Raw genomic sequence first — 14,739 nt, 5'->3', positions numbered from 1 at the left:
TAAAACTATTAGGCAATTTATTCAAAACACAAATAGAGGCGGGAGCCAGGCTGTGTAATCAAACAAGGAAATGACATAGAGGAAGTAATGCTGTGACACTTTTATATGTGTCTGAGAGTGCAGAAGGAACCCCTGACCCTTGATGAATTGTCGAAAAAAACGCAGTCTTCGTTCAGGTTAGGAGATCGTCAAACAGAGATATTTTATTCAATCAGCTGAAGGGGAGTATATCACAGAGTCAGGGTTTCCCCTAGCGCTCAGTACATATGCTCGCTTGACTGAAGTTACACTTTCCCTTTTATACATTAAATGTAGGTGAGACTTTAACATATCAAAGGAAGACACAGGGCACAGGACAATCACAGCAACCTTTTAAACCCCAACAAAACAGGACAGGGACATTCCATTTGGCATCCTGAAATCTGTATCTCTCTCTGGTTGAACACAAGCCAGTGAATAATCACAGGCTTAAGTTGCAGAAAGATAGTTGTCTTAGGTGCAAACAGAAAACCCCTCCCTCGCACAGTCACCGTCTTGACCCTCCTCAAGAGTTCCTCTCACTTGGTCTTCCACAGAATGCAGCTGAAGACTGTTTTACAGGGACAGCATCTGTAGCATTATCTTTCCTGTTATTAAAGTCGAGACTTTTTGCCTCCCTCCTAGCTTGTGTCATGTGTCATGAATCATAAGCACTACTTTAAATTTGATTCATTTATAATATTGTGTACAATTTTGGACACCAAATAAAAAAAAAAGATACCCCTGCTCTGGAACCCATCTAGAAGATACATAACAGGGCTTTATTCTAATTGTAACCTCTCTCATGTTCTTATATGAACATGTTGTCTTTTATATTGCATGAACCACATATGGGTGTATTTCTTTCTGTATCTTTTCTTACATTCTTATAAGAAACACGAGAAGGGTTAGAAATGAGTCTAGTTCAAATGATCTTTTTTGTAACCATACATGTCACGGTGGTAAACGTTTGTGGTCTGGAATTACTGGTTTACTTTTGTCTCCCTTTTTATGGATGGGTGCTACATCAGAAGTTTTCCAATCAAGGGGTGTTGCCCCCGACCTGAGTGACTGCTGGCAGTGGTAGCTTTATTACCAGTCTCTGGTGCCTGTAATAGCCACTGTACATACAGCTTGTTCATGTCTGGAAAAACACCTTGTTAAACTTAGCAACTGTACCAAAGTACAGAAATGGCACAAAACAGTTGGGAGGATTGATTACACCTTTAAAATAATTTGTTTCCAAATTTATAGGGGCCCCAGGAGGTCTGAAAATGGAACAGAGGCCCAAGGAGCTGTATTAATAGAGGAGGGAGCACAGAGATCCGATTACAAGTACAGAGGTATCCCAGGTCCTGGGGCTGTATTAGCAGAAGAGGGATCCCAAGGGCTATATTAAGGAAGTCCAACAAAATGTATTAATTGTATTGTGGCTTAATTAACAGCAGAAGGGCTCTCGGGGGTCTGACAGCACAGGAACTCCAAGGGCTTTATTCAAAGAAAGGGGGAATTCTGGGAACAACACAGGAGCCCATTAGACTGTATTAAGAACAGAAGAGCTCCATGGGCAATAGAAACAACACAGTGACCTTCAGGACCAATTTCTAGCATAGGGGCCATTTCCTTGCTTCATTACCTGTGGAGCACAGAGACAATGTATGTCTGCTGATAATTGTATTAATTATCTTTTACTTAACCTTGTCTTTACTTTACCTTGTCTTCCAGCAGTGTGTGGCTGTCACAATCACTAACTGGAAGGGCTAACGCTCCTCTTAAGGGCGCTCCAGCCCTTCCTCGTTCTGCCTCATTCCCCGCACCTGATCCTTATTCCAGCCCCTTTTCCGTTCCCCCTTAAAAGCCAGATGCAAACGATAATCGGGGGTCTACATTGACTTCCGTTTCATGTGAGCCATGGTCCTGATGCGTCTGGCTCCATTATGTTTTTAACTTTCTGTTCCTGTTCTCCCTGCCGGTCCCGACCCAGTTCCCGTTTTTAATCTCCTGGATGGATCGCCTGGTCATGGACTTATGCTTGTGTTTTGGATTCCCCGTTTGGACTTCTTCCTGGATTGTTTGCCCCAGACTCACTCCCCCTGGACACCTGCGCACCAAGGACACGCCCCCTGTCTCCATTCCCATCTCCTGCATGACTTTTCCCCCAGTGTTTCCTCACTACTCCGGATTGTGTCGTCTGCATAGGGCCCGGAAAGAACCGGTCGTGACAGTGGCAATGCAAAACTGGTATAGCAACACTAGGGTTAGGTAAACCAGGAAATTTGTGGCCTGCCCCGTCACAGCAACCTCTGTGGTTTGCCAGGGTCCTAACTGCTCGAGACACTGTGGAGCTTCACTGTGCAACAAGGGCAGATATCCCAACAGTGTGTTTCAGAGGGTGCGCGTACGGTCCTTGTCTCTCTCATGCCGGTCACAGAAGAGGGGGGATTACGACTCTTCTTTCTCTAATGCAACTCGTGGAAGGAATGGTTACCTAGAAAGGAGATTTATTTTTCTTGATGAAATGCTGTGGAATAATTCCCCTGTATGCAACTTAAAATGGGAAATGGCAATTAACACCTTTCACTTCAGTTAAATGAAGGTACTGCACTAGCTCAAAATTAGAACACATCCACAGAAAATACACTAAGGGACCTGAGTTTTCTCTATATGAAACAGAAACAAAATATAGGATAACCTGCCTAAAATGGATAGCACCTGTGTTCTAACATATTTTGAATACTTTTGTTTCCTCTAAGAAAAAGAGTTACTTGCTCTACCCTATTACAAGTAATGTTACATTTATTGTGCTAATTGATTTAATACGCACTTATACTGTCCTGTCTTCTGCAAAGCTAGCAGGACGTGATGCACTCAGATCCCAGAAGCCCTGAGAGTCTGGTGGTGTAGATCCCAGTCCACGTCATTTAGTTCTAAGTGGTAATCTGAAGTCGGATGCAGGGTGTCTGGATATGTCCACATGGGGATCCTACAGTGAAGATGAACCCAGCATAACGACAGTAACAACCGTAATCCCTCATGGTTCTCTCAGCATCCCCAATGTAACAACTGCCTAAAAACAGTTTGGTTTATTTCACCACACACGCAACATAGCTTATCTGATACCTTCTCTACTCACGTTCGTCCCAACCTTAAACTTAATTCTATCCTAAAACTCCATCCTCACCTTAAACCGACCCCTAGCCCTGGGCCAACGACCAGTAACAGATGGCCCCTTAACTGCACAATGATGTCACCAGGAGGTGTGTGTCTCTGATGACACTATTGAATAGCCAGATAGATCTACAATGTCATCAATGTACAGTAAATACATGGTCCCCCACTCTCCCCATAGCAGAATGGTGGAACACCTGTTCAGAACTCCAAACACTTTTAATTTCCATATTTTGATTTTGAAGTACACAACAGGCAAGAATGAATCACAAAACTTATTTCTCTTTACAATTTGTTTCTGCTAGGAGTTGGGGATAAGGAGTTAACTGTTACACCTACTTACTGCATCTTCTGTGAAACAAAACAGTCTTGCACCATATCATCGCTAAAGGCAATTGAGCACAACTTCCCTGGATGAGATCCAAGGTTATGGCAATGTTTTCTCAGGTCAGTGCCTCAAAGACTCCATAAAAAAAGATTACATGTATGACTAATTGTGAAGCAAAAAGAGGTTAGGCAGAATGAACACCCTTTACAATTGGCAAACATTATTTGAATGTTGTCAATTTAAACAAATGCTACAAGTGCTAGCTGTCAGCAATGTCAGTATGTTTGGATTTGAGCCACATAAACACTGAGCAGAATCCCAAAACAGTGCATGTGGTATTAATAAAGAAACTCAGTATAAAAGAAAGCCTAAATATAGACTGTTTTTTTGTCATCTATTGACCGTGTGCACTCACTGAACTTTCTAAACAAAGATTCACAGGAATCGGCAAGAGGTTCTGTATAAAGCTGGGCAATTTCTCACACCAGACGCACAATTAGGACTAATTTATTTAGCACCTTTCTCACATGAAAATATTCAAAGCACTTTACAAATCCAAAGAAATCATAGTATGAGGCAAAGGTTACTGTAAATACAGGGGACCAGACAGATAGCAGGTAGTACTGCATGCAACCAGAATTAATCTTTAGACAGTCCAGGTCTCTCTCTCTCTCTCTCTATCTACTGTACTTGTGGCAGCTCACCAAAGAAAAGCGTGGCGTACCAGGCCAAAGGTGGGAATCAAACTGGCAGAAATGCAAGGCCATGTCAGTGACCTGCCCTGAGCTCTGAGGCACAGCCCAGTCGAGAATGAACTGCGAGTTCTGTATTTGCCCATTACTCGGCTCTTAGCAGTCAGGACATGCCAGATCAAGCGCTGTCTGAAGAAGAAGCAGAATCCAGATGGGTCAGGATGCATTAGAATCCTATATCTGCTATGGTGGCCTTTGTGACAAAGGGACCATGTCTGGTGGTCACCCCTTGAAGAGGAGGCAGGCCCAGGCCTTGCTAGAACTCAGACAGGTCAACCCCTTCTGGAGTCACACAGGACCTGGCAAGGGGATGGGGATTGGACAACACACCCCTCTGCCTGGCAGGAACACGGAAGCTGGGCTTCATCCAGTCACTGTGAGCAGTTGGCCATCAGCTCAGACTCAGTCCCATCAGGGCTTCTGTGAATGTCACTGAACTCTCCAGACCAATGGCAGCTCCATGCAGGACGTCCCTTCAGAGCTTTCAGTCCTCCTGATACTTGTTCTGTTGTACCTCCCAGTATAAGAGATGCTCTGGGTCCTCATTTCGAAAACTTCAGGTTACACCAGGATGCATGAAGACTTCACATCAGTAAACATAAATAGCTCTAAGTATTTACACAAACACTTTGAAGAAACCACAGGATTTTGTTTCTATATTAAGAGTGCAAAGAAGTGAGGGAGAGAAGGGAGCACTGAACCTTCTAAACAGATCGTATAAAAAGAAATCACAGGAAAGGGATTCTGTGATGACAGGAAATTGAAGTGAGCACATTCCTTCTGCTCATTCCACTCGGAGATGAGGGTGGTCAGTGAAACAAAACATCATTTCATGGTTGTGTCTTGACCAGATAACTAGCGGCACTGGACAGGACGAACTTGGCAAACACATTCGGTTACCACATTCCACACAGGACTATATCGAACTGTGGTTCTCCTGCACTAGGAATGCAGAGATGTTACAGTCCTGTCATCCTCACTTTGCACTAAGACGGATGACTTTTGATGGATTTTTTCTGGTAAAATCTAGGCTTCTGACCACGTTGCCTAACATCTGTGTTTCATCCATTTAAAAATGGTAAAATATCAATGAGCAACTGGTATGTCTAAGAAAGTGCAATTAAAATAAACAAAGAAGGAGGCAAAAGTACAAAATTACAATACAGCACAAAGGATTATCGCCGACTACTTGCACACAGCCTGGTGAAATACACAAAATCGCCACCTGCTGGATGTTCTACTCATAGCAGTTCATAGCTGCTAACCTAAAACAAAAATACTGTAAAATACTGTAAACGAATATAGTGGAATACAAAAGGGAAATAATGAGGATTCTGAAATGTTAACAGTCCTAACCCTAAAGGAAATTTTGAACCTTTAAAAAGAAGAACAAAAACTCCATATTTAAATAACAGGAATGTGCAATGGAAGTGAAAGAGCAGCTGAATACTGAAACTATTTGACTTCATTTTGGCTCAAGTATTCCTATTTGTAAACACAAGGACCTTTGAGAATTGGGTGAGATGGTTAGAAATGTAACATTCTGAACAACACTGTAGTGCTGGACCTCACAAATCCACTGACAAAAAATTGCGTTCGCAGGGTCCCAGTACAGCGCAGCAGGGAGAGCATATAGAAGAAAGAGGATATACAGTAAATCACTGCAGATGCAAAACAGACTCAATAAAAGAGCTACCGTAGTCATCTGTGCCCTAACTTAATTGGAGCAACTGTTAAACTGTTAAAACACAGGTAACATTCATTTAAGGTCACCTTACAATTAGATTGAACTGCAAATGTCATTTAAGTGGATAATTTTATGTGCCATGCGATCGATTTAAAATGAATGGAGCTGTGATCAGCCTACTGACACAGACTGACGTTTTCCCCCATACTTAAAGCTCATTCTGAAAGGTTTCTAATCATGCAAAGCCTGTTTGCAGGTGCAGTATGAAGACTTCAGGGATGTGCAGTCAGGTTAGGCACTGCCTACCCAGACAAAACAAACAATGCAAAAATGACATGCCTGTTCAAATGTGTTTTTTCTTTTTGGAATCAATGCATTGCGGGTTAGCTCAATAATGAAAAATGGCTACTTCGAGTTTCTTACGCAGTGATTGGAAACTACCTGACAAATTGCCAGCTCACATACAGGGGTGTATCCTGTGCTTTCTTGACAAGCAGTGCGATCAGTGCACCCTCACAGTGCTGCATTATAGGATACAGACCCAGCTGACAGACATGGGGTCTTCAGCAAAGACCTTTTGAACCTCCTCTACAGACTAACAGCAGATTATCTACAGAACAACCACAGACTGACAGCATATCACCTATAGATCAACCACAGATCTACAGCATATCATCTACAGATCAACCACAGACTGACAGCTGATCTACAGTCAACAAAGGAGGTTACTGCACAGGTCAGAGCAAAGCAACACTGACAGCACCCAGCCCTTCACCTAAGCCTCACTTGCATCTGGACCAGAATGAACTGATGAAGGACAACTTTCCTAATGCACCGGGAAGGAAAGAATAAACCCAAATGTGTAATTTCAATATTTCAAAAGAAGGACCAGCACATTTCTCCTGAATGTCTTTCCAAGTTGTGGCATGTGGCTTTAATGAAACAAGCCTGTTTCAAAATGTTTAGGTTCATTAGGAGAAGATCTGATAGACCTTCATCTGTTCTCCCCAAATTTGCTTTTCTCTAGGCACAGTGATCTCCAGCACACAATATGTCTGAAGCTGCAGCTTGGCTCAGTTAAGTGTTGTAAACAGATGAAAAGTGTATTAGATTAGAGGTAACAGACAGGAGTATATTTGTAATGCATGCATGACTGTGGAATGTTATTGATGTGAAAAGAGCTCAGGTTTAAAACCATAAACAGTGAATGCTTTCCAATCCCCTTGAGAAATGTTATTTCAGACATAACATACTAGAATTCACCTAAAATCTGCATCAAAATAACTCTTATAACATTTTTTTCCCCACTAATCACTGTGGTTTGGTTGAACTAATTATAGCCACTACTTATTTTGTTCCCAACAGTTTTCCTTGCACAGTTTTTAGGCTAATCTTGCACATTTGCACTTTTCTGTTGCTAGGGCATCAGAGCTTGCAAGAGAGCAGCTAGCCAGGTACAGTAATTCACAAAATGTAAGACTTTTTTGGACAAAGAAGTACCTCTAGTTCCCTGTCCTGCATCACAACAGTGCCCTCTTGTCCCAGATCTCACAGGATAGTCCATAAAGGGTTGCGAGAGTCTGGAACAAGCTAACTAGCCAACATGTTCTTGAAGGTCCACTGGCATCCTTCAGGAAACGGCTCGAAATCCTAAATTCCTGATCTGTAACATTTCTCATATTACTAATCTGAGATTTTCTTACCTTAAACCTAAGTGTATTTGAAGTTTCACACTAAAGTCTCATTTTCACATCAGAACTACAGTACATTCTGTTCTGTTCTATTGGACACCAGTTTGCAGTTACTGTATGAAATGTAGCAACAGGAACCGATCAGTATTCTTAAAATGTCCGTAACAGAGGATTTTGGTGCACAAATTCAGGTCAATGATAGTATTGAAGCTAAGACAGGCCATGACCCTCCCATACCCCCAACCCACCCTGCATGTACCCCTCCCCACCAGCCCAGAGGTGTCGGTTGTGTTCTCGGGACACCACAGTCTCAGTTCTTCGCAGGGCTCCCTGTGACCTGTTCAATCCAGCGCAAGAACCTGCTGACCCTTGTGTACACTCCTGGGAAACTGGGGTCACCGCAGCCATGACCCCAGGAGATGACCCCAGTGAGGACCCAACGCCCTCCTTCCCCCTGGCACACCAGGGGGCCCCCGCTGTCCCCCTGGCAGCTGTCCACCCGCCGGTGGTCGGAGAGGCTGCCCGCACACAGCATGCGACTGGTGAAGCGGCTGCCATATCGTTTTTGGCATTTCCACGCGGGCAGCAGGGGCACCCAGGCCTGGAGCAGAGTGCGAGAGTACTCCGAGTCTGGCACAGAGAGAGGGAGAAAGACATTACACTGCAGCACATCACGGTCTGACAGCATCGTGACCAAACGCACTTATAAATCTGAACTGGAACAAGTCTGGAACAAGCTACCCAGCCAACATGTTCTTGAAGGCCCACTGAACTCTTCCTTCAGGAAACGGCCAGAAATCCAAAATTCCTGATCTGTAACATTTCTCATGTTATTAATCTGAGATTTTCTGACCTTAAACCTAAACCTTGACTTTTCATCTGCTTTCAATACAATTCTTGTCCAGGAACTCTCAAAGAACTTCAAATGAAACTGTAACATGTTAAGATGGGCTCTAGACATCATAAAAAATATGTTTTAAAGGCCCAAGTGTGGAAATGGCTATCTGATATACACTACACTTCTACTGGATCACCACAGGGCTGTGTCTTGTTCCCCTTATTGTACATTTTGTATACAAACTATGGTAAGAGCACACAGGCATCTCATTAAGTTTACTGAATACACGGCCCTGGTTAGCTTATTAAAGGACTCAGAAAATCATCATGGGCTCATTCTAAATGTTTTTACTAAATGGCATGGTATGCTATTTCTTCTCTTTGATGTTAAATGCTTTAAAAGAAGACCTTATAATTTATTTTGCAACACCCCTCCAGCCTACTGTAATTAATGGTCAGACTGTAGAGGTGGTCAGCGACTATAAGTACTTGGGACTGGTCATAGAGAAAAACCTGAGATAAGAAAAATGTTGTAACACCATTTACTGTATATAAATGTCCAACAATGTTTTCTTAGGAAGCTCAGCTATTTGAAAGCAGTTTTCGACAAATCACTTATTAACAATTAACATGCCACCTCACTTGCTGGTTAGGCCACTTCAGTACCTTTAATGGTAAAAGGTTGGGAAATAATGAGGATAGGAAGCAGAATTATTTGGGCCAATAACATAAAAATTCATAAGTGCCCTCAAAGGGTTTGTAAAGACGGCTAAGAGCATTATGGAGTGTGTGTCTCACCCCCTCCATTGTGAATTTACACTACTTCCATCTGGGACATGCCTCTGCGTCCCCAGGGGTAATGGTGATAGCGTCAGGAAATATGCCCTCTTCAATCTCACTCTCAATTAACTCTTATTTTGTGAAACACTATTGTTGAGTCTTCTTTGTTGGTGACGTTTGTCTGTTTTTGTCGGACTCTGCCATAAAACAAACTTCCCCCCAGACGTTAATAAAACACGAACTGACTTCAGTTGAACACGTTCGACAGACAGGCCCTCACACAGGCCCTGAGGTGTGACACAGAACGGAGGGGGGACGCAGCGTACCTGTAATGCCCCAGCCCGTGATGATGCAGGCCGCGGGTCTCTTGCCCCACCTGTTGCCCTGTGCGGGCAGGCAGGCGGCATTGGTGTGGGGATTGAAGGAGACACAGCGCCCCTCCGGCCCTCGTAAGCGCATGAGCGCGATGTCGTACTCCCAGCCCTGGGGGCTGTACTTCTTGTGGATCACGATGCGCTCCGGCGAGAGGCGCCGCTCAAAGTCGTCCTGCTCCTCGGTGTGGTAATCGCCCAGCCGCAGCACATAGCGAGAGGGGTCGGAGCCGAACCTAAGTGAGGGGACAGAGGCTGTTACTGTGACTGCAGCACCCCGGGTGGGTCACATTTAGAATATCTTGTACAGTGTTGGCCATCGTATTACAAACAAAATTGCTGCCAAGCAGCACTGGGTCCCTAGGTTCAATTCCTGCTACTACCTGCGTGGAATGAGCACGTACCCCCACGTTTGTGTGGTGCTCCGGTCCAAAAACAAACTGGTAGGTTAACTGACTTCTGAAAAAAACTGGCCCTGGTGTGAGTGTGTGCCTGTCTGTGTCTGTGTCTGTGTGCCTGCCCTGTGATGGAGTGGCGTCCTGTCCAGAGTGTGTCCTGCTTTGTGCCTGTTGCTCGCTCCTTTTCCTCGACTACAAGAAGTGGTGAGTGGATAGATGTTACAAAAAAGATATTGTTGCGCTGGAATCAGTCCAGAGAAGAGGAACCAGATACAGTACCTTCTCTCAGGCTCAGAAAAAGGCCCTTTGTCCTGCACCAACAGGACAAACAAACCAAACCTTTCAGCAGAGGACCCCATTCAAGGGGTAAAATCAAAATACACGAGGTAACTTCAGAGAAGCATATTGAAAACTGGGAATGGGGGGAAGTTTTTGCAGAGAGGGTTGTTGGAGTATAGAACAAACTACCCAGCCATTTTGACAAAGCTGATAACCTAGAGAGGCTAGATAGGATGAATGGCTTCTACGTGGTTGTAACTTTCTTGTTTTCCTAAAGGGAAACTAAAGTAGCCAAAGCATGAGCGAAGAGAGGGAAAAGCACAAAAACCTTAGACACTGACTGACAGTCAGAGACAGACATTGATGGAATACAAACAACAGTAAGGATGTCAACCCAGAGATGCAGACAATGTTCAGAGGGACAGTACAGGATACATATGGGCCAGAGAGCAGTCCTACTACAAATTTGCCAGACGGCTTGATGACTTTCTTTACATGGGGGACCAACTACAAATGACACTTGGGAAAACATCAAAAAGAAACTGAAAACACAGCTCGGGGTCATAGTGACCTGCCACAACATAAGAGAGACGATTTCACAAGACTGTCTCTGCAACATGTGTTCAATAGCCAGCATAACAATGGATGTGGGAGAGTGTGCTTCACACTATTGGCTCATGTTGAGCTTCACGCCCTTTGCACGCTTGCCTTTTCACCTATCTGTGAAATGTACCCTCTTGAGTCAAACGTTAAACACGTGCAGAGGCCAGGAGGTGGGTGCCAAACCAGAGAGAAGCAAAAGCACACAACTAACTGTCTCACACTGCATCTAGCTTCCATGTGTAGCGGAGCTAGTTCGGACAAGATGTCATCCCCCCCCCCCCCCCCCCCGTGTGTAGCAGGGACCTCTGCTGCCTGGGCTGGGGGAGGTCTCCTTTAGCTCATGCGGCTGGCTCCCTGTTGCGTTACGCCGGAGACGCGGGTTCACGCCCCAGGTGTTGCGGGACAAAACGGGCAGGGTGGAGCGGCGGGGGGGACGAGCCCGCGTAGAACCATAACGGTCACACATGCAGGAGTTAAACTAGCATTCACCTCAGAACAACACTGCACATCCACACCTCCTCTTAAACTCTCCAAATCCCTATTTAATCCGCTTTCCTGTTAGTCTGCTTGGAAATGAATATCCCTGGAGCGAGCGTTCTAAAATTACTGAAGCGCTTCTCTTCCCATCCCCTTTACCTTCATTAATGGTGAAAACCAGTACAGAACGTCTGACATTCATGAAGCTTCACACTGTTGTGAAGGAGGGCGCGTTCCTTTGTTGTGCTCCTGCTAATGAAGTTATTTACAGAGTGTTCAGCAACCAGTGAAACAGAAAACATCATGAATACGGAGTGCTGAAATTGCATTGCGTTTTCCTTCTCTCATGACATGTTTTGCAAGTTCATTAGTTTGTGGCAAGCTTTGCAGTGACAGGCAGGTCATTCGCGCTTTCGAAACCAGAAGTCACATTAAGGGCAGGTACTCTTGTTGGGCTTGTGTAGCTGGTTTTCTAATTGCAAATGTATCCAATTTTTAAATATATACACTTTATATCCTGCTAAGCTCACTTGTAGTTGTTGGCAGAGATGATACAGACACCTTATCAGATCCAATGTCTGTTACTTACTGCTTATGAGTTCATTATGACAGGTTGCTAAACCACAAACCAACTGAATCATAATTAACAGATAATGATTTAGCCAGCAGCCCTGCAACTCACAACTGGCAAACCACTGAAACTCAGCAGATGTGAGCCTGGTCAGTATTTGGATTGGAGAGCACCTGGGAAAAACTAAGGCTGCTGCTAGAAGAGGTGTTAGTGGGGCCAGTAGGGGGCGCTCACACTTGATCTTAGCCAGAAGACCGAGAAGCTAATGCCCAAGTATATTGACAGGGACACTATACTGTAAAAAGGCGCCATCCTTCGGATGAGACGTAAAGTAATGTCCTGACTCTGTGGTTATTAAAAATCCCAGCCAGGGCGTTTCTTGAAAAGAGTAGAGGTGTCACCCTGGCCTCCTAATAATCCTCATCTATGAATAGGCTTAGTCCCTGTGTTCTCCTCCCCACTTATAGCTGGTGTGTGGTGAGAGTACTGGTGCACTATGGTTGCTGTCACATCATCCAGATGGGGGCTGCGCATTGGTGGTGGTGGAGGGGATTCCCCATTACCTGTAAAGCTCTTTGAGTGGAGAGTAAGGAATTATTATTATTAGATAAGTTGATGGCTGAATCTAGGTTCAAGGCACATTTTTTATTTTGCATTGTGCCAGCGCAATTCTTGGGCAATCTCCCAAACACATATGAAGCAGAACATATATATAACCAAAAATATCTGGGGTGCTTGAGCATCCATAGAGCAGAACACAATTAGTGATGAGAGCCAGGGAGACACACACATGGTGTAAGGAAAGAAGCCTGAGAATCAGATAGGAAGAAAGTTAGGAAAGTCACTTCTCTCTAGGTGCTCAGACATGACTGCGATATTGCCCAAAAACCCTGAATACAGCTGTGCTCCTGAGCAGTGGAACAACAGAAAGATCTCCGCCTCTCATGGGAGAACACCAGCCTACTTCCCCTCATGTCCACCAGGGGGGGCCAGCTCACCTCTTGAAGCAGTGTGCAGCAGTCAGGACCCAGCAGGCACTGATGAGTGTGGCACCGCACAGCGGGTGATGACCTTTAGACTGCGACTTCAGCCAGAGAGAGACCTGCCATGGCCAGTCGCCCCTGTCAGAGAAAGAAACAGACTGAGAAAGAGGGAGTAACGAAGAGAAACGTACGTGGGGGGTCAAGATAAGATGAGAAAAGAAAGAACAAAATGGGGGAGAGACTACAAAAGAGAGAAAAAGGGGAGAGAACCACTGAGAAAGTGCACCTAAATTAAACTTGACTATATAGCTATCACATTGGCCATTCAGCATGACCACATTATCCAATTCAGTCTTTTAATGCCTTTGTCTCCCTCCTCTTTCTTCTGACTTCATTTGAAGTCTGTCCTTTCTCTCACTTCTGCCATTTACTTGTCTTGAAAACTCAATAAAAATAATAAGGGCAACACAAGGAAAACAAAATATCCAGTACTGGGTCTCAACACGTATGCAGGAGGCTACAGCCTGTAAAACTTTAAAGTGGACAAAACAGCTGTGTAAAGGAAGTTGTTCTGAAGCAGTGCAGGTGTGGTCTGAAAGCTAATGGACCTCTTGAGGTGCCTGGGCTTGCCGAGATTCCTGAGTGATCCAGGCTACCTGTATGATTTTCCCCCTCCAATGATCCTCCTTCTGCGTCGCTGAGTACTGGGCCGCAAGCCGCAGGACTGGGGGGACCCCTCACTCTCCCCCAGTGTCTCGGGCGTGTAGTCGCAGATCACTCCGGCGTCCTCGCTGTGCCGGCAGTTGTGGCCGTTCTGTACCTCCGCCGGACACTGACCTACAGATGCCTCGTGCCCCGAGCACTTGACGTTGTCGAGATGAATGGGGCCCTGGCCCTCACCGAAGTAGGCCATGGAGCGTGCCTTGGCCACTCCACTGCCGAGGAGAGACAGAACGAACATGGGCCAAGGGAGAGGGCGAGAGAGGGAAGGGTGGGCACACCTGCTTGAGTTTTTATCTCTCCTCAGGCTGTCTGTCCCTCTGGACACTGTTGTGAAGGAGGCCTACTCAGATGAGACTTTTCAGTAGGCCTACCCAAAGTAGTGAGGCAATTAGGCCCCTGAGGCTTCTCTCTTTTTATGGGAAAGCCATAACCAGCACAAACCCTTCTGTATTTGTTTGATTACTTAGTGGACTAAGATAAGTAAATAGTACAATAGATTATAGCCTTATTCTCACAACCCAGTGTTGGGTGTGGGTAGACTTGGGTACAGGTCGCCCACAAAACATACTGCAAATGATAGACAGGCCAGCAGTAGCAATTAAGTGCACTGATTTAATGATCCCCACTCCCAGAAACCATGAACAATGTGCAGAACACCCAGTAGTTAAACATTTAGATGGCTGAAAAATATATAGCCGTAACACAAGGCTCTCACACATACTGCTCCTATACTCCACTACTATTGAAATTCCCTTACTCAGACCCCCCAAACTAATCTGCCCTGTGGTTAGAGAGCAGGCTCTTTTCTGTATTAGGTCCCTCCCATAAGACATTTGTTTTGTGCAGGCACCTACAAAGACAGCCTCCAGCTGAGGTTCTGTTTCCTTGGGGCCTGAAGAATGGGATGTAAATGGTCGATGCTGTTTGTTTATGTAAGTATGTGTGTAATGGGTGTTGTGATAACTTTACATTGCTGTGTTTCCAACAATCAACCTGCATGTGTGCATCCATGAAATAAATCATTAGATGCAAATTAGTAAAAGTCAGTGAGATTAATGAAATGCTTATTTAAA

General features: G+C 44.8%; 1 protein-coding gene across 1 annotated transcript in view; it reads right to left on the bottom strand.

Moving 5' to 3' along the window:
• Positions 1–4,005: 4,005 nt before the first annotated feature.
• LOC148661744 (neurotrypsin) overlaps positions 4,006–14,739 on the bottom strand; it is a 30,381-nt gene continuing 19,647 nt past the window's right edge. Inside the window, exons 11-14 of the mRNA XM_088635924.1 lie at positions 13,600–13,878; positions 12,959–13,081; positions 9,588–9,868; positions 4,006–8,274 (exon numbers count right to left, since the gene is read on the bottom strand). Of these exons, the coding sequence (XP_088492050.1) occupies positions 7,955–8,274; positions 9,588–9,868; positions 12,959–13,081; positions 13,600–13,878 (1,003 nt within the window). The 3' untranslated portion in view covers positions 4,006–7,954. The remainder of the gene's footprint in view (positions 8,275–9,587; positions 9,869–12,958; positions 13,082–13,599; positions 13,879–14,739) is intronic.

This window comes from Lepisosteus platostomus, chromosome 6 (genome assembly GCF_059453375.1).
Source record: "Lepisosteus platostomus isolate fLepPlt1 chromosome 6, fLepPlt1.hap1, whole genome shotgun sequence".
Taxonomy (NCBI): Eukaryota; Metazoa; Chordata; class Actinopteri; order Semionotiformes; family Lepisosteidae; genus Lepisosteus; species Lepisosteus platostomus.
Note: the sequence above shows the minus strand (reverse complement) of the source record. Positions and strands in the feature narration are given on the sequence as shown.